At 39.2% G+C, this 26,193-nt stretch overlaps 1 protein-coding gene across 2 annotated transcripts in view; it reads left to right on the top strand.

Moving 5' to 3' along the window:
• The first annotated feature begins 8,786 nt into the window (after positions 1 to 8,786).
• dpy19l3 (dpy-19 like C-mannosyltransferase 3) overlaps positions 8,787 to 26,193 on the top strand; it is a 32,194-nt gene continuing 14,787 nt past the window's right edge. Inside the window, exons 1-6 of one of the 2 annotated variants that reach the window (XM_061931125.1) lie at positions 8,789 to 9,191; positions 15,556 to 15,669; positions 21,198 to 21,305; positions 21,624 to 21,748; positions 21,802 to 21,892; positions 21,958 to 22,079. In XM_061931125.1, coding sequence (XP_061787109.1) covers positions 9,116 to 9,191; positions 15,556 to 15,669; positions 21,198 to 21,305; positions 21,624 to 21,748; positions 21,802 to 21,892; positions 21,958 to 22,079 — 636 coding nt within the window. In that variant the 5' untranslated portion in view covers positions 8,789 to 9,115. Of the gene's footprint in view, positions 9,192 to 15,555; positions 15,670 to 21,197; positions 21,306 to 21,623; positions 21,749 to 21,801; positions 21,893 to 21,957; positions 22,080 to 26,193 lie in introns of both variants that reach the window. The other variant, XM_061931126.1, reaches the window with a different exon arrangement.

The following is a 26,193-nucleotide window of genomic DNA, read 5'->3' as shown; positions in this document are numbered from 1 at the left end:
ATAAACATAAAACTAGTACAAGTCATTGTACATGACAATGCTGCAAATGTTGTTGCAGCTTTAAGAGTTCTTGAGGAAAGACATGGTGTTTCATCCCTCAGATGTGTTGGCCATACTCTACAGCTTGTAGTTAACCATGCTCTAAAGGACAACCACATCAGCAGAGCTTTAGGAGCAGCAAGAAGTTTGGTCGAGCACTTCAGAAAAAGTGAGCTATCCAGTACAAAACTAAAGGTTAAGCAAAAACAAATGGGTTCTCCAGACCACAGCCTCATACAAGATGTGTCTGTGAGATGGAACAGTTCCTTTTACATGATTAGTCGCCTGCTTGAGCAGAGGTGGCCAATAACAGCAACTCTGTCAGATCCGGAGGTCACTCAAAGAGGGAAGCATTTTCTGGATCTTAAGGCTGACCAGTGGAGCTTGCTTGAAGAACTTGAACAAGTTCTGAAACCTTTTGAATGTGCAACTGTGTACCTGAGTGGAGAATCTTATGTAACAGTTTCCACTGTCCCTCTGCTGGTCAAAGGGCTTCGGAAGGCTACACAAACTGCTTTTGAAAATGCATCAATCAAGTGTTTCCAGGTCACTGCTGCACGTGAGATAACATCCAGGTGGGAAGCCGAGACCACATTCAAAGATGATGGACCAAATGTGTGCATATTAGCAGCTGCACTTGACCCACGATTCAGGAAGCTGAAATTCCTGACTGCAGATGAGTGTTTAAAAGTTCAATACAAGCTGCATGCAATAGTTCTGGAGGAGAAAAGAAGGGAAAAGGAGACACACGCTCAACAGGGCACAGCAATGCAAGTGGAAAGACCAGATGCTGACAGGCGGCCTGTATCTTTACTAGACACACTTCTTGGCTCAGATTCAGATGAACTCCGCAACAATGAGGAAGACAACAATGACAGTAATGATGCTGAAATGGTTAGAAACGAGTTAGTGTCTTATTTTGGAGAATCGCCCATTTCCAAGGATGAAAACCCATTAAAATGGTGGAAAGAACATCAGGCAAGGTTTCCAAATCTGGCAATGCTGGCTCGGTCTTACTTCTCAGTTCCAGCCACATCGACCCCTTCTGAGCGCCTATTTTCAGCTGCTGGGAATATTGTAAACAAGAAAAGAACCAGCCTCACCCCAGAGCATGTAGACATGCTAACCTTTCTTCATTACAACTGTTAGTCACTCACTGGAATGAGTAGAATTGGTTATAGTGTACTGTGTTGGACTGGATGTTTATTTTGCACATTTTAAAAGCAATACTTAATGTTTACAGTGCTCCAGAATATTTAGATTGGCACAAATGTTTACAGTGTTACAGAATGTTTTGCCATGTTTTCAATGTTGACTGAGTGGCCATACTTTTTTTTTTTGTAAATAAAAGCCATGCCTTTTGAAAAAACTGGCCTAAATTTATTTTTTTCATCTTAATTTTAAATTTTAAAAAAAAATCGGTAAAAGGAAAAATAATCTATAGATTAATCGAAAAAAATAATCTATAGATTAATCGAAAAATAATCTATAGATTAACCGATTAATCGAAAAAATAATCTATAGATTAATCGATAGAAAAATAATCGTTAGCTGCAGCCCTAATATACATACACACACATATATATATATATATATATGTATATACACACACATTTATATATTTATATATATATATATATATATACACATATATATATATACAGTATATAATTTATATTTATTTATTTTGCCGTTTTTGTTTACATGTTAAAGGTGTTTTAATGAATATACATGCATGTTTAACACATATAGATTCCTTTCTTTCATGAAGACAAGAATATAAGTTGGTGTATTACCTGATTCTGATGACTTGCATTGATTGGAATTAGACAGTAGTGCTGATAACGGCCACGTTTTCAAATGGAGGAGAAAAAAAGTTACTCCTTTCTGTCTAATACCACATGAAAGTGGTTGGTTTTTGGCATCTAATTTGTCCAGCTTCCATATTCGTTTTTATACACTTTACAAGAAATACATTGGCGGCAAACTCCGTAGCTTGCTAGCTTGTTTGCGCTGGCTTTCGGAGACTCTTATTTTGAAAGCGCATGCGCGATGGAGCGGCACTTTTATTGTGAAGACAGGAACTGTGCAGTCAGTCTTTAGGGTTTTGACGGGGAAAATTGTCTTTTTTCCTTCACAGTTTTGATTGATTGATTGAAATGTTTATTAGTAGATTGCACAGTACAGTACATATTCCGTACAATTAACCACTAAATGGTAACACCCCAATAAGTTTTTCAACTTGTTTAAGTCAGGTCATGTGACCGCCTGGCTCTGTTTGATTGGTCCAACGTCACCAGTGACAGCATCTGATTGGTGGAACGGAGTAAACGTCACCAGTGACTGTATTTGTTGAAACGCAGACACTATGAAGGTCTGTCTGACAGACCAAAACAAACAAAGCGTGCATTAACAGATCGATAAAAATTAGTAGCGAGTAGCGAGCTGAATGTAGATAAAAGTAGCGGAGTAAAAGTAGCGTTTCTTCTCTATAAATATACTCAAGTAAAAGTAAAAGTATGTTGCATTAAAACTACTCTTAGAAGTACAATTTATCCCAAAAGTTACTCAAGTAGATGTAACGGAGTAAATGTAGCGCGTTACTACCCACCTCTGCTCACCAGCCATCAACCTCACCGCACGTCACTGGTCTGATTTCCTCAGAAATGAAAGTGAAAGTGTGGTGTCCTGCTCGCCAGGTAACTGGAAACAGACGGCTTAGAATAAAAAACTTTTTTTCTGTTTTTTTATATTGTAGACAGTACATCTGTGACGCACTATTCTCTCGATGAACCTAAATACATCAAATATCAAGTTGTGTATATATTAATATGCATACTGTTGTAAGACGACATCTTCTAATATACTGTTGCTTTTCATTCGGTTTTCTCACACAAAACCCGAACATTTACTAATCAAATAGGCGTAATATCACTCCTATGTTATACAGGACTTATATGGAGAAATGAACTCACAGATTCTGCTGATGTGATGAGATGTGCTTCCAGGCGTGTGTCGAGGCTTGCTCCAAGTCGGGGAGGAGCCAAAGTTGTGCCAAAAATGAATTCCCTGCCAAGTTCTAGAGTTCAGCACTGAGGATTTTCTACACCTGTGACTTGTCCTTGTCTGATACCAATTAAATATTGTGGAGAGTAGGAGTGATTCTTAGACTTAAGAAAGTTGATAAATAGCTTTTATTCTTAAGTTTGAGAGTAGGACTAAATTTCGCAAATTCTCAGGACTTAAGTGTAAAATGGCACTCTAAGACGCTTGATAAATACCGCCGGTGTTGTACCGAAATATGTTACCCATCGGAATTTATAACTCCAGGGGTCGATGTTCCCATGGCGTTTGTTTGATGGTTAAACAGCAAGCCCAAAGAGGAGGAGAAGAAGAACGCTTGCGTAAATGGCGTAAACTATCCTTAATGCTGAAACGTCAGTTGTCAGAATTTCAGCATCAATAAATTACACATATTCTGGAAATCAACGATTTACTTTCATTATAGTATCAAATCAAATCAAATCAACTTTATTTATAAAGCACATTTAAAATTTACCACAGGGGTAGCCAAAGTGCTGTACAATGAGCAGGTTAAAAGATAAAACGAGTACCGAGCAAACACAACACAACACAAACAGAACATGATAAAAAATAAATAATTAAAATAGAATTAATAAAAACATAAAAACATAAAAACAGGATCACAGCAGGTGTATTATGGGGCGCCATTGCAGGATGGATATCACTCAGTGTTAAAAGCCATGGAATAAAAGTATGTTTTTAAGAGAGATTTAAAAACAGGAAGAGAGGAGGCTTGTCTAACACTCAGGGGTAGGTCGTTCCAGAGCTTGGGAGCAGCAACGGCGAAAGCTCTGTCACCTCTAAGCTTCAGCCTTGTGTCAGGGACCGTCAACAGCAGCTGATCGGCTGATCTTAAGGATCGGGTGGGGCAGTAAGGCTGAAGGAGGTCGGAGAGATAGGTTGGCGCGAGGTTGTTTAGACATTTAAAAACAAATAAAAGGAGTTTAAAATGTATTCGGTAACGCACAGGGAGCCAGTGAAGGGACGCTAAAATAGGGGTGATGTGCTCACGTCTGCGGGTCTGTGTTAGCAGACGAGCAGCAGAGTTCTGTACGAGCTGCAGGCGGGCGAGGGAGGCCTGGCTAATGCCAACATACAGGGCATTACAGTAATCAAGACGAGTCGAGATAAAAGCGTGGATTAATTTCTCAAGATCATGTCTTGATAAAAGCGGTTTCATATGTATGAGTCCATTGTTATTATTAATGCTGAAATTCTGACAACTGACGTTTCAGCAGGATAGTTTACGCCATTTACGCAAGCGTTCTTCTTCTCCTCCTCTTTGGGCTTTCCGTTTAACCATCAAACAAACATCATGGGAACATCGCCCCCTGCAGTTACAAATTCCGATGGGTAACAGATTTCGGTACAACACCTGCCCAGATCTTGATGCTCTAGTACAGTGATCCTCAACAGGCGGACCGCGGTCCATGTCCGGAACCAGCACGAATTATAGTAAAAAATAAAAAATAATTTTTTTTTTTTTTTTTTTTTTTTTTTTTTTTTTTTAATTATTATAATTATCCATCCATCCATCCATCAACTTCCGCTTATCCGAGGTCGGGTCGCGGGGGCAGCAGCTTAAGCAGGGAAGCCCAGACTTCCCTCTCCCCAGCCACTTCGTCCAGCTCCTCCCGGGGGATCCCGACGCGTTCCCAAGCCAGCCGGGAGACACAGTCTTCCCAGCGTGTCCTGGGTCTTCCCCGTGGCCTCCTACCGGTCGGACGTGCCCGAAACACCTTCCTAGGGAGGCGTTCGGGTGGCATCCTGACCAGATACCCGAACCACCTCATCTGGCTCCTCTCGATGTGGAGGAGCAGCGGCTTTACTTTGAGCTCCCCTCGAATGACAGAGCTTCTCACCCTATCTCTAAGGGAGAGCCCCGCCACTCGGCGGAGGAAACTCATTTCGGCCGCTTGTACCCGTGATCTTGTCCTTTCGGTCATGACCCAAAGCTCATGACCATAGGTGAGGATGGGAACGTAGATCGACCGGTAAATCGAGAGCTTTGCCTTCCGGCTCAGCTCCTTCTTCACCACAACGGATCGATACAGCGTCCGCATTACTGATGACGCCGCACAGATCCCCCTGTCGATCTCACGATCCACTCTTCCCCCACTCGTGAACAAGACTCCGAGGTACTTGAACTCCTCCACTTGGGGCAAGATCTCCTCCCCAACCCGGAGATGGCACTCCACCCTTTTCCGGGAGAGAACCATGGACTCGGACTTGGAGGTGCTGATTCCCATCCCAGTCGCTTCACACTCGGCTGCGAACCGATCCAGTGAGAGCTGAAGATCTTGGCCGGAGGAAGCCATCAGGACCACATCATCTGCAAATAGCAGAGACCTAATCCTGCAGCCACCAAACCAGATACCCTCAACGCCCTGACTGCGCCTAGAAATTCTGTCCATAAAGGTTATGAACAGAATCGGGGACAAAGGGCAGCCTTGGCGGAGTCCAACCCTCACTGGAAACGTGTCCGACTTACTGCCGGCAATGCGGACCAAGCTCTGACACTGATTATACAGGGAGCGAACCGCCACAATAAGACAGTCCGTTACCCCATACTCTCTGAGCACTCCCCACAGGATTTCCCGGGGTACACGGTCGAATGCCTTCTCCAAGTCCACAAAGCACATGTAGACTGGTTGGGCAAACTCCCATGCACCCTCAAGGACCCTGCCGAGAGTATAGAGCTGGTCCACAGTTCCACGACCAGGACAAAAACCACACTGTTCCTCCTGAATCCGAGGTTCAACTATCCGGCGTAGCCTCCTCTCCAGTACACCTGAATAGACCTTACCGGGAAGGCTGAGGAGTGTGATCCCACGATAGTTGGAACACACCCTCCGGTTCCCCTTCTTAAAGAGAGGAACCACCACCCCGGTCTGCCAATCCAGAGGTACCGCCCCCGATGTCCATGCGATGTTGCAGAGTCTTGTCAACCAAGACAGCCCCACAACATCCAGAGCCTTAAGGAACTCCGGGCGGATCTCATCCACCCCCCGGGGCCTTGCCACCGAGGAGCTTTTTAACTACCTCGGCAACCTCAGCCCCAGAAATAGGAGAGCCCACCACAGATTATAATTATTATAATTATAATTATTATAAAAAAATATAATAATTGTATTCATCTGTGAGTTATCGCTAGCGCAAGTCAACGTTCTTCGTTGTTTTTAATCAAATATCTCCACGTTTCGTTTACACTTCTTGTGTCTCACTCACTCCGTCTCTCTCTCTCTCTCTCTCTCTCTCTCTCTCTCTCTCTCTCTCTCTCTCTCTCTCTCTCTCTCTCTCTCAGAGAGAGAGACGGAGTGAGAGCGAGAGAATGCCACTCTGATTGGCTAATTCCGGGGTATGGGTTGTCATCTCTATCACAACGACACGCTGATAGGCTGTTACCACCTGGGTCATACACATGTGCAGTGCACAGTGCATGGAACCTTTCGCTGCAGGCACACAGTTGTCTCGTATCGCTACTTCGCTAACTGTTCACTCGTCAGTCACTGAATGTGAATCAAATCACAATGGCATGCTCCAAGTTGGCTCAGGCTGGTAAAAGAAAGGTGGACAGGGAAAACCGACGTTTCAAGGAAGAATGGACAGAGCAATATGTTTCATCCTACCTACTGCAAGTACCAGATCAATGTGTCTATTATGCAACAGTACTGTTGCTCTGGTGAAAAGTGAAAATCTGAAACGTCACTATCTGAAAGAGCACCGCGAATTTGAAGAGACATTTCCTCATGATTCAGAGCTAAGAAAAAAAAGAAATCACGAGGCTGAAAAAGTCATATGAAACATCAAGCAAGATTTTTGTTAAATCTATGACACAACAACAAATAGCAACAGAGCAGTAACGTGCAGTGAGGTTGATGGCTGGTGAGGCACTGACTTCATCACAGTCAGATTTACAAACATATGAACCCTAAAGAGTATCTTATTCACCATTTGATTGGCAGCAGTTAACGGGTTATGTTTAAAAGCTCATACCAGCATTCTTCCCTGCTTGGCACTCAGCATCAAGGCTTGGAATTGGGGGTTAAATCACCAAAAATGATTCCCGGGCGCAGCGCCACTGCTGCCCACTGCTCCCCTCACCTCCCAGGGGGTGATCAAGGGATGGGTCGAATGCAGAGGACACATTTTTTTAAAGTTCTTATTTATTTTTGTTTCAAAGAAAATATTTCATGTATTTTATTGGATATTTATTTTATTTTTGTTAATTTTAAGAAAATGTTAAACTACCTACCTCCTGCTACTATATAAGCTTGACCGATAATAAACGGACCCAGCCTGTTTAAAAAAAAACATTTGTGGACCTTCAAGATTTGTACTTGAGGACCCCTGCTCTAGTACATACTTGCCAAGCTTGAGACCTCCGATTTCGGGAGGTGGGGGGTGGGGGCGTGGTCGGGGGTGGGGCAGGGCGTGGTTGAGGGCGTGTTTAAGAGGGGAGGAGTATATTGACAGCTGGAATTCACCAAGTCAAGTATTTCATGCATATATATATATATACATCTACATCCTGAAAATATGCAAACAAAACTGTGTTTAGATAATTGATACTTCAAACTTGCATAAATAAATATTAAGGAATATAACATAACTTGGCTTCTGAGAGCTTCAAAATGTAATGAATAAAATGCTAAAGTTGTTGATAAACAAGCAATTATTTTAATAATTATATATGGTCATTTTAAATGAATTATTATGATAATTTAAAATTAATGATTTCAAATATGTTTATTTTAATGTATAATTCTAATGCCTGGATGTCATAAGGAGTCAGAAAAAATAAAAATAAAAATACAATTAATTTTGATGTTTTTAGCAAAATATAGTAAAAATGTATTTAGTTTTTTTTTTTTTTTTAATTAATAAATATATTTATTTGTAGGTAAGATAAACATAATAATACAATTTATCTCTAGTCTGGATGATTTATTTCTTGTCACCCAGTTGTCCTCCCGTCATGAAAAAAGGCTGTCCTCACTCAGGTCCGCATTGAGCTGGAGGGGGCGTGGCCTCCAGCTCCGGCTGAAAATCGGGAGATTTTCGGGAGAATATTTGTCCCGGGAGGTTTTCGGGAGAGGCGCTGAATTTCGGGAGTCTCCCGGAAAATTCGGGAGGGTTGGCAAGTATGCTCTAGTATCGATTCTCAACTCAAAATATCGATGCATTTGATATTTTGGTGATTTCAGATAAAGTATATCATTAATAGGAGCACAGTTAAGGTAACAAAATCATTGTGATCTTGTCTAAATGAATCGCGATTGGTGGGAACTACTTTTTCTTCCGCCCACATAAGTAAGTAATGCTTATTGTTTAATACTCTTATTTCTTTTCTTGACATGTTTTGTTAATTTCCTCATTTGCTCAACCTGATGGATGTGTAAAATTGTTGAATATGTTGCAAGTGCCTTGACTTTTATGTACATTGTGGATATATGTTTGTTCAATTAAAAAAAAATTATAATAAAAAAAAAAAAAATCAGTAAGTAATGCGCAAGCGCAGTGGGACACATCGCCCAAACCAGCAGGAATTTTACTCCGTATCGGATCGGAAAGAAAATTAGTGGCGTTATTTTAAAAACACCACGTGTACAGAATGGTGAATGTTCTGTATATTCGTCGAATGAAAAAAAATAAAAAAATATTTTTTGACTTTATTTAGCAAGTTATGGCGACGGCGTAGCTCCTCCTCCCAAGCGTGCACAACTTCCGGGTTGTTGCCACTCGCTTGCATTACTGCAACCACTGTACAAGAGTCTCAATCATAGTTGGCGCACGATAAATATAAATGTTGAAATATGGTGAATTCACTCAAAATACGAAGGGTGTTGTAGTGTTTGGCACTTAAATCGGCTAACAGGGAAGTGTTGACTGACCGGCGTTAGCTAGCCTCCTGCTAGCTAGCATGTTGCCTTTCCAACAACGTCAGATAATAACATTCACTACTTTGTTTTAAGATTTATTTTAAAGCACCATGGCCGGGTTACGATGTCGTAAAGTCGACACTTCTGGGGAGGGCAAAGAGGAGAACGAGCCCACACAAACCGACGGTAAGTATGGCTTTTAGCTAACAAGAGTTGTTTACTGTTAGCCTCTGTTATCTTATAGATCAGTGTTTTTCAACTAGTGTGCCGTGGGAGATGATCTAATTTCACCTATTTGGGTTAAAAATATTTTTTACAAACCAGTAATTATAGTCTGCTAATGATGTGCTGTCTAGAGCTCGGCAGAGTAACAGTGTAATACTCTTCCATATCAGTAGGTGGCAGCCTGTAGCTAATTGCTTTGTAGATGTCGGAAACAGCGGGAGGCAGAGTGCAGGTAAAAAGGTGTCTAATGCTTAAACCAAAAATAAACAAAAGGTGAGTGCCCCTAAGAAAAGGCATTGAAGCTTAGGGAAGACTATGCAGAACGAAACTCAAACTGAACTGGCTGCAAAGTAGACAAAAACAGAATGCTGGACGACAGCAAAGACTTATTGTGGAGCAAAGACGGCGTCCACAATGTACATCCGAACATGACGTGACAATCAACAATGTCCCCACAAAGAAGGATAAAAACAATTAAAACTCAACACAACTAAGTCAGTCGAGCCTACTCAGTGGCCTAGTGGTTAGAGCAGGGGTCACCAACCTTTTTGAAACCAAGAGCTACTTCTTGGGTACTGATTAATGTGAAGGGCTACCAGTTTCCATCCATCCATTTTCTACCACTTATTCCCTTTGGGGTCGCGGGGGGCGCTGGAGCCTATCTCAGCTACAATCGGGCGGAAGGCGGCGTACACCCTGGACAAGTCGTCACCTCATCGCAGGGGTTTGATACACACTTAAATAAATTGCCAGAAATAGCCAATTTGCTCAATTTACCTTTGACTCTATGTTATTATTAATAATTAATGATATTTATCTTTGTGGAAACACTGATCATCTTAATGATTTCTCACAATAAATATATATAGAAACAGATAAATATCAATATGCAACACTTTATTTTTATATTTTCTCTAAGTGCACACTTTTCGAATTGAACATTTTCAAATGATCACTTCTAAGACAGTCTTGTGGAATCACAATATCCCATTTTAACTAGCTAGACCCTAACGTTTTTTTTAACAAATCATGAATTACTTTGCACCATGTTTGTACAAATAATAACTCATGTAAAATACAAAAGTCAACTCTCAAATTTTTAAATAAATCATGTCACACTTTGAACTGGACACCAAATCTGTTATCTGTTTCTTTGTCAGTTAGTGAAGACCAAGTCTTTAAAATATTTACTTGGATTTTCAAATTCTATTTGAGTTTTGTCTCTCTTAGAATTAAAAATGTCGAGCAAAGCGAGACCAGCTTGCTAGTAAATAAATACAATTTAAAAAATAGAGGCAGCTCACTGGTAAGTGCTGCTATTTGAGCTATTTTTAGAACAGGCCAGCAGGCTACTCATCTGGCTCCCGCGGGCACCACGTTGGTGACCCCTGGGTTAGAGTGTCCGCCCTGAGATCGGTAGGTTGTGAGTTCAAACCCCGGCCGAGTCATACCAAAGACTATAAAAATGGGACCCGTTGCCTCCCTGCTTGGCACTCAGCATCAAGAGTTGGAATTGGGGGTTAAATCACCAAAAATGATTCCCGGGCGCGGCACCGCTGCTGCCCACTGCTCCCCTCACCTTCCAGGGGGTGATCAAGGGGATGGGTCAAATGCAGAGGACAAATTTCACCACACCTAGTGTGTGTGTGACAATCATTGGTACTTTAACTGAAATATTCTTGATTAGCAGATGCGGGAAATATCGCTCAAAGGAAGACAGGAAAATACCAACAAAACAGGAAAAAGCCACTAAAGGAATGCAAGACAAGAAGTAAAACACTACACACAGGAAAACAGCAAAAAAGTCCAAAAAGGTCAGGGCGTGATGTGACAGGTGGTGACAGTACACCTACTTTGAGAAAAGAGATATATATTGATGCATGTTTGGTTATGGTTTAAAGCAGGGGTCCCCAAACTACGGCCCACGGGCCGGATCCGGCCCCCCAGCATCCAAAATCCGGCCCACGGGAAGTCCTAAGTTAAAAAAAAAAAAGTGTTATTTTTTTTATTTTATTTTATTTTTTTATTTTTTTTTTAATCTTTCCTTTCTAATCCATTTTCTACCGCTTGTTACTCTCGGTGTCTTCTAGCCGCTCAGGCAAATCATATTGTCTAAAAATGAATTTTCCCATCGATAACGTGACAATGTTAAATGTCAAAACGGATTAAAAAGACAATGTTTGTATATATATATATATATATATATATATATATATATATATATATATATATATATATATAATATACAGCCCGGCCCCCGGCCAAATTTTTTTAACCCAATGCGGCCCACGAGTCAAAAAGTTTGGGGACCCCTGGTTTGAAGTCATGTCCAACAATTGCGACGACGACTTTTTACTGTCGACTGAGTTTCGTTTTTTAATGATTTCTGCTGTTGGTGTGCCTTGGCTCAAAAAAGGTTGAAAAACACTGTTATAGATAGTCCAGGGGTGTCCAAAGTGTGGCTTGCGGGCCATTTGTAGCCTGCAGCTCATTTTTAACGGCCCTGCACATTATAAAATACTAGTAAGAAAAAACAAAACAAGTGAAATAAAATGTCAAACAGGTCAAATGTAACAATACTGATAATATTTTTTTCTTAATACATTGGATTCCGTTAGCAAAGGATAATGGGTAATTTGGGTGTCATAACCTTGTTTATTCGCCTTCGGCAGCTTATTCACCTACGGCATCCATCCATTTTCTACCGCTTGTCCCTTTTGGGGTAGCGGGGGGTGCTGGAGCCTATCTCAGCTGCATTTGGGCGGTAGGCGGGATACACTCTGGACAAGTCGCCACCTCAAAGTAGGGCCTACTCAGATAGACAACATTCACACTCGCATTCACACACTCGGGACCATTTAGTGTCGCCAATCAACCTATCCCCAGGTGCATGTCTTTGGAAGTGGGAGGAAGCCGGAGTACCCGGAGGGAACCCACACATTCACGGGGAGAACATGTTAACTCCACACAGAAAGATCCCGAAAGGTCCCTCGTATTGTGAAGCACATGCACTAACCCCTGTTTCACCGTGCTTCACCTGCAGCAGTTTTCTAAATATATTTCGTACTTTTGCTTCGACAATGGCGTCAACTTCGGGAAATTTGAAAGAGGACGTGAAAGTTTCCTTACAGACAGACGTTAGATGGGGTTTGCAAAGCCAGGTATTTACAGAAATTGAAGGATATTGGCGATAAAGATCCGTATGAGATGGGAAAAGGCGAATGGACTACTGATTTGGAGTCTTACCCTATCGTCAACTATTTGGTGAACAATGTAAGTGCCTATACTCTGGATAAGCTCAAGGGCTACAAGTCGCTCGAAGCATACAATTACTTTGTGTGTGGATGGGTACAGGAAATTAATCTGGTTGCAGAGGAAGAAAAATGTGTGCTCATCGCTCGTGAAAGTACGAAAAATATTTAGAAAACTGCCGCAGGGGGATAAACAAAGTTATGACACACAAGGTGCCGGCTGCCGCAAGATTACCCATAATCCTTCGCTAACAAAAACCCATCTATAGCGAGCCGTGCTTGGTTAAAAGTGTTTGCATACACGCTTCGCTAGGTTTTGACATACAAGATGGCGGACGTCATCGGATGACGTCATCGGAAACCTATCTATAGCAGTCAGTAGGGATGTCGAGGTATGGACGTTTCTTACCATGGTTATTGTTAGCAAAATGATCACTGTTATCATTATTATCGCAGTATTTTTAAATGTGCTCAAATGTTTCAATAACTACTTATACTGAAATCTTTTTTTTAAAAACACAACACATTCAAAATGTATGTATGCACCTTAAGTAGAAAATCGAATGTGCACATGAAAGCAACACAAGCATTATAAACAAAGTAATATGGCAGAAACAAAATAATACTATAAATAAATACAAATAAATGTGAAAGTTGTGCAAGATGGCAACTTATGGACATAAGACGTAACTGCACATTTTGTTCATATATGAGATCTAGTTTTAACATAGGTTATGGCCAAAATATTAATTAAGATGATTTTTTATCAATATTGAAATCCTGATTATTAATCCCGATTATTACTTATGTTAGGTAAAATAGTGTTTGGGTGGGTGTGAACGCGATGTCATCATGTACTTTGTAATATCTATTAAAAAACCTATAGTTAAACGTTTTCCATATGTTTAAAGACAAATATTTGTTTTTGTTCATTAATAGTATCAACCTGTCAGCTTTTTCTCATTACACGATTCCTTTATCTCAGAAATATATTATAATAATAAATATTTATAGCAGAAATCTGTTGTATAGGTATTAATTATATACCATTAAACATTAACAAAATGCTATGTCACGTGAATGGTTTTTTAAAGTAATAACTTTGAAATGAAAAAAACAAGTAATGTAACACAACATAGTGTTTACTTTTTGATATCAATATAAAACACAAAGCAGATTGGCTAATGAAGATAAAGTCTAATAAACAAGCTTTGTTCTTCTCCAACAACACCATGTGGTTCAGTGCAACAGTTTGGCCAACAAAAATAAACAGGAGCGATACCTCTCACTTCTAATACACAATCTTTCTGCCTCACTGACAACACAGCCTGCGTTCATCAAATATTTTTCTCCTCCAAGGTATACTTTTAGTGTGGGACAAATGCGATGGTCTCCAATATTGTTCACACCTGTCGTCATCTAATAACAGCAGTGTGCTCTTAAACGCACGCCGAGACTCCATGGAAGTCGAAGGGAGTGAAAGGAAGCTATCGGCTCCGTTTACTTGGAGGGAACATCTCCAGAAATAAGTCTGTGTCGTTGCCGGCATGTTTTCTTGAGCTAAACGGCACTACTGCTTATGCGCTGCAACACTTCCGTTTCCAGGAAGTAAGCAGTGTTGCCTAAAATGCATTAATAAATGAAGTTTTTTTCGGTAATTAAAAATGTAAACCGTATTACTAACCGTCTGGAATTCTACCATGGTTTATCATTATACCGTTTACCGTTACATCCCTAGTATTCAGTGCTCAAAAACTAACAATGAATCCAAATCAATGTTGTCATGAATTATTGAACTAATTAAAGTTCCGATTACTTCACATCCAAAATTCCACTTTGAAATATTTTTGGGGGCAGAATATTGCATATTTAGTGTGCTTTCCATATAAAAAATATGTTTTCTTGGACAAAAAGTGCATAAAACAAACATGAAAAAATTGTAATATATATATGTATATGTATATGTGTGTGTGTGTGTGTGTGTATATATATATATATATATATATATATATATATATATATATTTATTATTATTATTATTATTTTTGGTATAAACATCCATCCCATCCATCCATTTTCTACCGCTTATTCCCTTCGGGGTCGCGGGGGGCGCTGGAGCCTATCTCAGCTACAATCGGGCGGAAGGCGGGGTACACCCTGGACAAGTCGCCACCTCATCGCAGGGCCAACACAGATAGACAGACAACATTCACACTCACATTCACACAGAGGGCCAATTTAGTGTTGCCGATCAACCTATCCCCAGGTGCATGTCTTTGGAGGTGGGAGGAAGCCGGAGTACCCGGAGGGAACCCACGCAGTCACGGGGAGAACATGCAAACTCCGTATAAACATTTGAATGAAAATGTTTCAAAACATGTTACAGGGTAGAAAAGCTCCTTCTGGTTGCATGGACACAGTCTAAAATTGTCTTTTTATAAATTCCATCCATTTATCCACCCATTTTCTACCGCAAAATTGATTCTTAAATTTATTTTTATTTTTTTGTTGCTTTTTGAAAATTATGAATCGATCTAGAATTTGGATGAACAACAATCTCGATTCAGATGTGAATCTTTTTTCTTGTGCTCCCCAATTAGATGACCTTTTTTTAAACACTTTTATGAGTGGGGCCTTTTTGGATCCCCAATAATTTTAGTGGGATTCTTTTTTTAATCTGCCATTGCTCAAAAAATAGTAATGAATTAAAATAATTTTTCCATGAATTATTGACCTATTTAAGGCTCCAATTATTTCACATCAAATATTCCACTTTGAACATTTTTATGTGGAAAATATTGCATATTTTGTGTTTTTGCCATACAAAATAGGGTTTTGACAAAAAGGGCAAAACAATAACTTTATAGATAGATAGACATTCAAGCATGGAATAAAAAAATTTATATATTGTATTGGTTCTGAAAATGAAACCTTTCAAATTATCCCCCGCATGCATTGATTTTTCAGTTTGGACACCCCTTCTCTAGTCCATCCAACGAGTTGGGATTCCGGAAAGTTGTTAAACTCTTCGCTCCCTCTCTCTCTTTCTTTCACATCCAATCCAATCCATTTAGATGTTGAAGGAGAAGAAGAGGAAGAGTTGAAAGATGACGACGACGATGACGAAAAAAAACCAGAGGATTCGACCAAGCCTGTGTCAACTGTGAGGAAACCAAAGACTTCTGCTAGTACGTTTGCATGTCAGTCATTTGCAACACCTCCATATTCAACATCAACGTGATATGAGCCAGTACTTAAGTATCAAAAGTCTTATCTTAACTTGGAGTGAATGCATACTAACTGTAGATATACTTTGTCCTTAACCTTAAAACAGCCATGGAAACTAATAATTCATTGATTATTTATACATTTTCAATCATACTCATTGAGCCAGACGAGCATTGGCAGGACAACTAAACCCCACATAGCGAATCATTCAACAGAGATCCAAAACCGAACTGTGAGGCTTTGTGTTTGCATACACGCTTTGCTTAGTTTTGACACACTAAATAGCGGACGTCATCGGATGACATAACTGGAAACCTATCTGTTGTTATCTTTGTGCAAAATTGGTCAGACGTGCGTCGTGTGGGGTTCTAGAAACCGCGCAAATTCAGGACAAGGAACCACAAAGTACTACGGTATTCCTAAGGTCATTGTAAAGCAGGCAAAAGAAACCAAGCGGCTGTCGACAGCAAGGCGCAACCTGTGGCTGGCTAGAATCAATCAAGCTGGATTTACACCTGCTCCAGCAAAATGACACTATAAAGTTTGCTCTGATCATTTTGTAACATGGAATGTGCGTTGAATGATGTTGTTTTACTTGTCGATGATAAAGGCTTTATAATGTATTGGAATAATGTGATTGAATGTGTTTATTAGTCTTACATAGTTGTTTATTAATATTAGGAAAAAGAGCAGACTTTTATGATGTTACCTACCCAGACTGGGTAACATCACGAGCGATGAGCACACATTTATCTTCCTTTATAGCCAGATTGTTTGTTCATATATGAGATCTATTTATAGCCAAAATATTAATTAAGATAATTTTTTATCAATATTGAAATCACGATTATTAATCCTGATTATTACTTATGTTAGGTAAAAGTGTTTGGGTTGGGTGTGAACGCAATGCCATCATGTAATTTGTAATATCTATTAAAAAAAGCTATAGTTAAACGTTATCCATATATATATAAAGACAAATATTTGTGTTTTTGTTCATTAATAGTAATCAACCTGGCAGCTTTTTCTCATTACACGATTCCTTTATCTCTATTTTTACATTTTCATAGAGAGCGATATTTTTTTTAAAGTTATATACATTAACATGCGCTAATGCAGTGGTTCTCAACCTTTTTTCAGTGATGTACCCCGTGTGAACATTTTTTTAATTCAAGTACCCCCTAATCAGAGCAAAGCATTTTTGGTTGAAAAAAAGAGATAAAGAAGTAAAATACAGCACTATGTCATCAGTTTCTGATTTATTACATTGTATAACAGTGCAAAATATTGCTCATTTGTAGTGGTCTTTCTTGAACTATTTGGAAAAAAAAATATAAAAATAACTAAAAACTTGTTGAAAAATAAACAAGTGATTCAATTATAAATTACAATGGGCCATGCGGGCCCTAATAAAGATTTCTACACAGAAGTAATCATCAACTTAAAGTGCCCTCTTAGGGGATTGTAATAGAGATCCATCTGGATTCATGAACTTAATTCTAAACATTTCTTCACAAAAAAAGAAATCTTTAACATCAATATTTATGGAACATGTCCACAAAAAATCTAGTTGTCAACACTGAATATTGCATTGTTGCATTTCTTTTCACAGTTCTTTTTGACAGACAATTTAAAAAAATCTCACGTACCCCTTGGCATACCTTCAAGTACCCCCAGGATACGCGTACCCCCATTTGAGAACCACTGCACTAATGTATGTACATGTGTATGCTGTATCGGGACAGATACATTAAGAGTTTGAGCAGAAATCTGTTGTATTGGTATTAATTATACACCATTAAACATTAACAAAATGCTATGTCACATGAATCGTTTTTAAAGTAATAACTTTGAAATAAAAAAAAAAAACACAAGTAATGTGATATCCATATAAAACACAAAGCAGTTTGGCTAATGAAGATGAAGTCTAATAAACAAGCTTTGTTCTTGTCCAACAAAACCATGTGGTTCAGTGCAACAGTTTGGTCAACAAAAATAAACAGGAGCGATACCTCCCACTTCTAATACACAATATTTGTGCCTCATTGACAACACAGCCTGCGTTCATCAAATATTTTTCTCCTCCAAAGTATACTTTTAGTGTGGGACAAATGCGATGGTCTCCAATATTGTTCACACCTGTCGTCATCTAATAACAGCAGAGCGCTCTTAAACGCACGCCAAGACTCTGTGAAAGTCGAAGCGAGTGAAACGAAGCAATCGGCTCCGTTTACTCGGACGGAACATCTCCAGAAAAAAGTCTGTGTAGTTGCCGGCATGTTTTCTTGAGCCTAACGGCACTAGTGCTCATGCGCTGGCGCTGCAACATTTCAGTTTCCAGGAAGTAAGCAGTGTTGCCTAAAATGCATTAATAAATGACGTTTTTTCGGTAATTAAAAATTTAATTATTTCATTATTAGTATAATTAACCGTCTGGAATTCTACCACGGTTTATCATTATACCGTTTACCGTCACATCCCTAGTAGTCAGTGCTCAAAAACATAATGAATCCAAATCAATGCTGTCATGAATTATTGACCTAATTAAGGCTCCAATTACTTCACATCCAAAATACCACTTTGAAATATTTTTGTGGGCAGAATATTGCATATTTTGTGTGCTTTCCATATAAAAATGTTTTCTTTGACAAAAAGTGCATAAAAGAAACATGAAAAAATAGTATTATATATACAGTATATATATATATATATATATGTATGTGTGGGGAAAAAAAATCACAAGACTATTTCATCCCTACAGGCCTGTTTCATGAGGGGGGTACCCTCAATCGTCAGGAGATTTTTCCTTCTTTTCCCCACACATACATATATTGCGCTCTACTACGGTATCGAGCACTATTTTTTGGATAACCTTATTAAGACATATATATATATATATATATATATATATATATATATATATATATATATATATATATATATATCAGAGGTGGGACCAAGTCATTGTTTTGCAAGTCACAAGTAAGTCTCAAGTCTTTGCCCTCAAGTCCGAGTCAAGTCCCGAGTCAAGACAGGCAAGCCCCGAGTCAAGTCCAAAGTCAAGACTGGAAAGTCTCAAGTCAAGTCCTAAGTCCTGCATTTTGAGTTTCGAGTCCTTTCAAGTCCTTTTAACCACAGACTAATATATTAACACAGATTGTGTATGCTTTTCAAACGCTGTATTTATTTATTAAAACAAGTGCATTTTAAATTGCAGGAAAGAAAATTGTGCTGACATTGCACTTTATAATAGCACTATTAACCAGTCATTTTAAACATTAACTCATTCCTTTACAGAACAAACACATTGAAAAATAAAGTGCAAATGTACTTATTTGTACAAAAGTGTTAACATTGAAAAAACATGACATATACGTGAACATAACAAAAAAGTTGTACTTTTTATATGACAGGGCCCTATGCTGCATTGCATTTGCAAAAGACCAAATTAGCCAAGAGTCTGTCAGTCATTTGTGCACGATGGGGGCGTAGTATGATGCCACCATGGCTGAAAACTCGCTCCACTGGAGCACTGGAGGCAGGCACTGCCAAGACTCTCATGGCCACTCGGAACAGTGAAGGAAGAGTCTTCATGTTCAATGCCCAGAACAAAAGGGGGGAGAGAGTTGTTTTGGGTTGGTGCACTACTTGTGAGTGTATCTTGTGTTTTTTATGTTGATTTAATTAAAAAAAGAAAAAAGAAAAAAATATTTCTTGTACGGCCCGATACCAATCGATCCACGGACCAGTACCGGGCCGCGGCCCGGTGGTTGGGGACCACTGAGGTAAACAACCAACAGTATGTCAGAAAGCTAGCTAAAACGGTACACATATTCATAATATAGTATACATTTTAACTGACCTTTATTTTACTATTTTTGTCTTTTTTTAGGTGGCTAAAATACGCGGTGCTGCTGACCGCCGTCTAACGTTACGTGTGATATATTGACTAACGTAACCCTGCTTAAAAAAAATCACTGAACAAAAAGTATGAATAAGGTAGTGAACTGCAACAGATTCCCGTGTTTGCAATAACGTTATAACGTTAGCAGTGAGTTTACAGCCTCACTGATTTAACTACACAGCAAATAAAAGTCACGTTACTTAGCCAATAAACGTTATCTTACATTCAAAACTTACCGTTCTTTGTGCAACTTCAAATGCCGGACGAAGTTGGAAGTTGTTGCCTCTCCATCAGTAATTTTCGAACCGCATGTGTTGCATACTGCAAACCGTTTTGTGTTGACCACCTCGTAATTTTTATACCCAAACAAAATTATTTTAGGTATCATTTTTTGTTCACTGGCGTGTGGTTTGGACATGCCTTCTTCGTTGGTTGTCCTGCAATTTGATTGGATGAATGCTGTGTGATGAAAACAAAGTAGATCTAATTTGATTGGCTGTTGTACTGAGACCACACCAGCTGACACACGCAACGCTGATAGCTAGACAAGTATACACAATGAAAAATACGGAGCGCTCCCGAATAACTTTTTCATCTTTGGGTTTTGGGGAAAGTAGCAAGTCATGTCAAGTCATGTCAATTCAAAAGGCTCAAGTCCAAGTGAAGTCACAAGTCATTGATGTTAAAGTCTAAGTCGAGTTGCAAGTCTTTTTACATTTTGTCAAGTCGAGTCTAAAGTCATCAAATTCATGACTCGAGTCTGACTCGAGTCCAAGTCATGTGACTCGAGTCCACACCTCTGATATATATGTATATATATATATTAAATGTACATTATTATTATTATTATTTGGTATCGTAGTTAGTATAGTATTGTAGTAATAGTTTAAATGAAAATGTTTCAAAACATGTTACAGGTTAGAAAAGATCCTTCTGGTTGCATGGACACAGCCTAAAAATGTCTATTTAAAAATTCCACCCATCCACCCATTTTCTACCGGAAAATCGATTCTTAAAAAAAAAAGAGAAATGTTTTATTTCATTTCTTTTTTTGTCGCTTTTTGAAACGTATAAATCGATCTATAATTTAGATGAACAACAATCTCGATTCAGATGTGAATGTATTTTTTGTGCACTACAATTATAACACTTTTATGAGTGGAGCCTTTGTGGATCCCCAAGAAATTTAGTGGGATTTTTTTTAATCTATCGCTCAAAAAATAATTAAAATAATTTTTTCCATGAATTATTGACCTATTTAAGGCTCCAATTATTCCATTTTGAACATTTTGTTGTGAAAAATACTGCATATTTTGTATTTTTGCCAAAAAAAACAGGGTTTTGACAGAAAAGGCGACACAAATAACTTTTTATAGATAAAGAGCAATTCAAGCATTGAATTTAAAAAAATGTACTTATTGTATTGGTTCTGAAAATTAAAAATTTAAAAATGTCCCCCGCATGCATTGATTTTTCAGTTTGGACACCCCTTCTCTAATCCATCCAATGAGTCGGGATTCGGGAAACTTGTTAAACTCTTTACTCCCTCTCTCTCTGTCTTTCACACCCATCCAATCCATTTAGATGATAAAGGAGAAGAAGAGGAAGAGTTGAAAGATGACGACGACGAAAAAAAAACGGAGGCTTCGACCAAGCCTGTGTCAACTGTGAGGAAACGAAAGACTTCTGCTAGTACGTTTGCACGTCAGTCGTTTACAACACCTCCATATTCAACATCAACATGATATGAGCCAGTACTTAAGTATCAAAACTCATATCTTCGATTGGAGTGAATGCATACTAACTGTAGATACACTTTGTCCTTAACCTTACAACAGCCATGGAAACTAATAATTCATATAGGATTTATACATTTTCAATCATACTCATTGAGCCAGATGAGCATTGGCAGGCCATGTAAACTCCACATAGCGAATCATTGCAACGGAGATCCAAAACCGAACTGCAAATTTTTTTTGATTAATTTAACTTTTTATTTACTGTCTCCAGTGAGTGTATTCCAGCGTGTACTGAGGAACTTCTTTGGATGCCTGGCGGCGGTGGCGTGCGGCATGCTGTACGCCATCTACCTCTCAGCCTTCCACGAGAGGAAGTTCTGGTTTTCCACGAGACAGGTGAGTGACAGCCGGTCTCTTCCCATGCCACGTCCTCACGTGTTGTCTCTCAGGAGCTGGAGCGGGAAATTACCTTCCAAGGAGGCAGCGGCGTTTACTATTACTACTACAAGCACATGCTGGCGGCAACGTCTTTCGAAAAAGGTCATCCTTTTTCTTCCAAAACGAGGAGGTCAACAGACCTGATGGTGTTGTTTTGTGCGGAACAGGCTTCTACGAGCTGATGACTGACGACGGCACGCTTGCCGGACAAACCATCAACGCTGTGGAGCGTCTGTCTCTGTACCCCGAAATGATCACAAGCTACCTTTTCAGACTTGTAGGCAGCCAGGTCAGTATCATGGAGATTGTTCAGAACGTTGACTGATGCTTTGTCGACTCAGGGCGTACTTGTGCGAGGTCAATCGGACCGTGGCCCACTTAATACAGAAAGCACGGAACTGATCCACGTCAAAGCATGTCACACTTTTTCTCCTCTGGCAAAATTACCGTATTTTCCGCCCTATAAGGCGCACCTAAAAACCTCCAATTTCCTCAAAAGCTGACAGTGCGCCTTATTATCCGGTGCGCCTTATATATGAACCAATATTGAGCCACAACAGGTCTTGCAACTACGGTAACTACGCCGACTTCATTTTCCCCCTTCTACGGCTGCTTACTGTAGAAGAAGAACTTCTTCTACGGGGGAAAATGAAGTCGGCGGCTGCTTACCGTAGAAGAAGAACTTCTTCTTCTACGGGGGAAAATGAAGTCGGTGGCTGCAGACCTAAACTTTATGTAAAGACTAGAGATGTCCGATAATATTGGCCGATAAATGCTTTAAAATGTAATATCGGAATTTATCGGTATCGTTTTTTTTTATTATCGGTATCGGTTTTTATTTTATTATTTATTTTTTATTTTTTAATTAAATCAACATAAAAAACACAAGATACACTTACAATTAGTGCACCAAACCAAAAAACCTCCTTCCCCATTTACACTCATTCACATTCATTCACACAAAAGGGTTGTTTCTTTCTGTTGTTATTTTCTGGTTCCTACATTATATATCAATATATATCAATACAGTCTGCAAGGCATACAGTCCGTAAGCACACATGATTGTGCGTGCTGCTGGTCCACTAATAGTACTCACCTTTAATAATTCCGTAGAAGAAGAACTTCTTCTACGGGGGAAAATGAAGTCGCCGTCTGCTTACCGTAGAAGAAGAACTTCTTCTTCTACGGGGGAAAATGAAGTCGGTGGCTGCAGACCTAAACTTTATGTAAAGACTAGAGATGTCCGATAATATTGGCCGATAAATGCTTTAAAATGTAATATCGGAATTTATCGGTATCGTTTTTTTATTATCGGTATCGGTTTTTATTTTATTATTTATTTTTTATTTTTTAATTAAATCAACATAAAAAACACAAGATACACTTACAATTAGTGCACCAACCCAAAAAACCTCCCTCTCCATTTACACTCATTCACATTCATTCACACAAAAGGGTTGTTTCTTTCTGTTGTTATTTTCTGGTTCCTACATTATATATCAATATATATCAATACAGTCTGCAAGGCATACAGTCCGTAAGCACACATGATTGTGCGTGCTGCTGGTCCACTAATAGTACTCACCTTTAATAATTCCGTAGAAGAAGTTCTTCTTCTACGGGGGAAAATGAAGTCGCCGTCTGCTTACCGTAGAAGAAGAAGTTCTTCTTCTACGGAGAAAATGAAGTCGGTGGCTGCAGACCTAAACTTTATGTAAAGACTAGAGATGTCCGATAATATCAGCCGATAAATGCTTTAAAATGTAATATCGGAATTTATCGGTATCGTTTTTTTTATTATCGGTATCGGTTTTTATTTTATTATTTATTTTTTATTTTTTAATTAAATCAACATAAAAAACACAAGATACACTTACAATTAGTGCACCAACCCAAAAAACCTCCCTCCCCCATTTACACTCATTCACACTCATTCACACAAAAAGGTTGTTTATTTCTGTTATTAATATTCTGGTTCCTACATTATATATCAATATATATCAATACAGTCTGCAAGGGATACAGTCCGTAAGCACACATGATTGTGCGTGCTGCTGGTCCACTAATAGTACTCACCTTTAACAGTTAATTTTACTCATTTTCATTAATTACTAGTTTCTATGTAACTGTTTTTATATTTTTTTTACTTTCTTTTTTATTCAAGAAAAAGTTTTTAATTTATTTATCTTATTTTATTTTATTAATTTTTTTAAAAAGGACCTTATCTTCACCATACCTGGTAGTCCAAATTAGGCATAATAATGTGTTAATTCCACGACTGTATATATCGGTATCGGTTGATATCGGTATCGGTAATTAAAGAGTTGGACAATATCGGATATCGGCAAAAAGCCATTATCGGACATCCCTAGTAAAGACTCAAAAATGGCTCCTATTAAGAGACACGCTTACGACGCAGAGTTTAAACTCAAGGCGACCAGTCACGCAGTAGAACACGGGAATAGAGCAGCAGCGAGAGAATTTAACATTAACAAATCAAAGGTGCGGAAGTGGAGGAAGCAACATGATGACCTGCGCCAAGTAAAGAAGACTAAACAGAGTTTCCGAGGTAACAAAGCGAGATGGCTACAGTTGGAGGACAAACTCGAACAGTGGGTTGTTGAACAGAGAGCAGCAAGTAGAAGTGTCAGTACAATCACTATTTGTTTTGTTGACATTCCCTTTAGCGCTGCTCCATCTAATGGATGCATAACGTAACCCCAGCCTCTACTGTAGCGTCTATTCTATGCGCCTTATAATGCGGTGCGCCTTATATATGAACAAAGTTTTAAAATAGGCCATTCATTGAAGGTGCGCCTTATCGTGCGGAAAATACGGTAGATGAGAAGGGCATGCAATGCACACGTGCAACGTCACTGGGTCATAGCGTGACTGTAAGTTACTGTAAGTTCTTAATGACAACCTTGATCACATAATTCATGATAGAGATCAACTGATATGTTTTTTTCAGGGCCAATACCAATTGTTAGTAGTCGATGAGGCCGATAACTGATATTTGAGCCTATAGTCATTTGCAGTAAAAGTTTTTTCAACATGAATATTTTAAGTCAGTAAACGGCTGGACAAGGCTTTAAGTTGTTGAGGTTTTTTTTATTTTAGAAAACTTGTGACCAGTAGCGACACAATGTTTTCTGCGGTGGTAATGTTGCAGACAAACAACTATTTTTACCGACCAGTAGCAACTAGAGATGTCCAATAATGGCTTTTTTGCCGATATCCGGTATTCCGATATTGTCCAAATCTTAATTACCGATTCCGATACCAACCGATACCGATATATACAGTCGTGGAATTAACACATTATTATGCCTAATTTTGTTGTGATGCCCCGCTGGATGCATTAAACAATGTAACAAGGTTTTCCAAAAGAAATCAACTCAAGTTATGGAAAAAAAATGCCAACATGGCACTGCTATATTTATTATTGAAGTCACAAAGTGCATTATTGTTTTTTAACATGCCTCAAAACAGCAGCTTGGAATTTGGGACATGCTCTCCCTGAGAGAGCATAAGGAGGTTGAGGTGGGCGGGGTTGGGGGAGGGGGGTAGCGGGGGGTGTATATTGTAGCGTCCCGGAAGAGTTAGTGCTGCAAGGGGTTCTGGGTATTTGTTCTGTTGTGTTTATGTTGTGTTACGGTGCGGATGTTCTACCGAAATGTGTTTGTCATTCTTGTTTGGTGTGGGTTCACAGTGTGGCCCATATTTGTAACAGTGTTAAAGTTGTTTATACGGCCACCCTCAGTGTGACCTGTATGGCTGTTGACCAAATATGCCTTGCATTCACTTGCGTGTGTGAAAAGCAGTAGATATTATGTGATTGGGCCGGCACGCAAAGGCAGTGCCTTTAAGGTTTATTGGCGCCCTGTACTTCTCCCTACGTCCGTGTACCACTCCGTACAGCGGCGTTTCAAAAAGTCATCAAATTAAATTTTTGAAACTGATACCGATAATTCCCGATATTACATTTTAAAGCATTTATCGGCCGATAATATCGGCAGTCCGACATTATCAGACATCTCTAGTAGCAACATAATGTTTTCTGCGGCGGTAATGTTGCAAACAGACATTTCTTTTTACCAGTTCAAATCGCTGTACAGAGAGGTCGAAATAACCAATCCCAGACCAAGCCATCAATCCACTGTGCCTACATTTAACTAACCACAGAAGACGCTACACAGTTTAAACTAATCAGAAACAACGTAGGGCAGGTCTTGGCGTTTTTCTTTCTCACGCATAAGCTGTATGTTGTTTCTGATTGGTTTTAATTGTGTGGTGCCTTTCGTACACGGATCTGAATACTCAGATTGAAACACATTGAATTACACACGCACTGATTGAGATACATGTTTGCAAATACTTTTGCTACAATAACACTTCTATCT

The sequence above is a fragment of the Nerophis lumbriciformis genome, linkage group LG37, assembly GCF_033978685.3.
Source record: "Nerophis lumbriciformis linkage group LG37, RoL_Nlum_v2.1, whole genome shotgun sequence".
Taxonomy (NCBI): Eukaryota; Metazoa; Chordata; class Actinopteri; order Syngnathiformes; family Syngnathidae; genus Nerophis; species Nerophis lumbriciformis.
The sequence above is the reverse complement of the archived record's forward strand: the minus strand, read 5'-3'. Positions and strand labels throughout refer to the sequence as shown.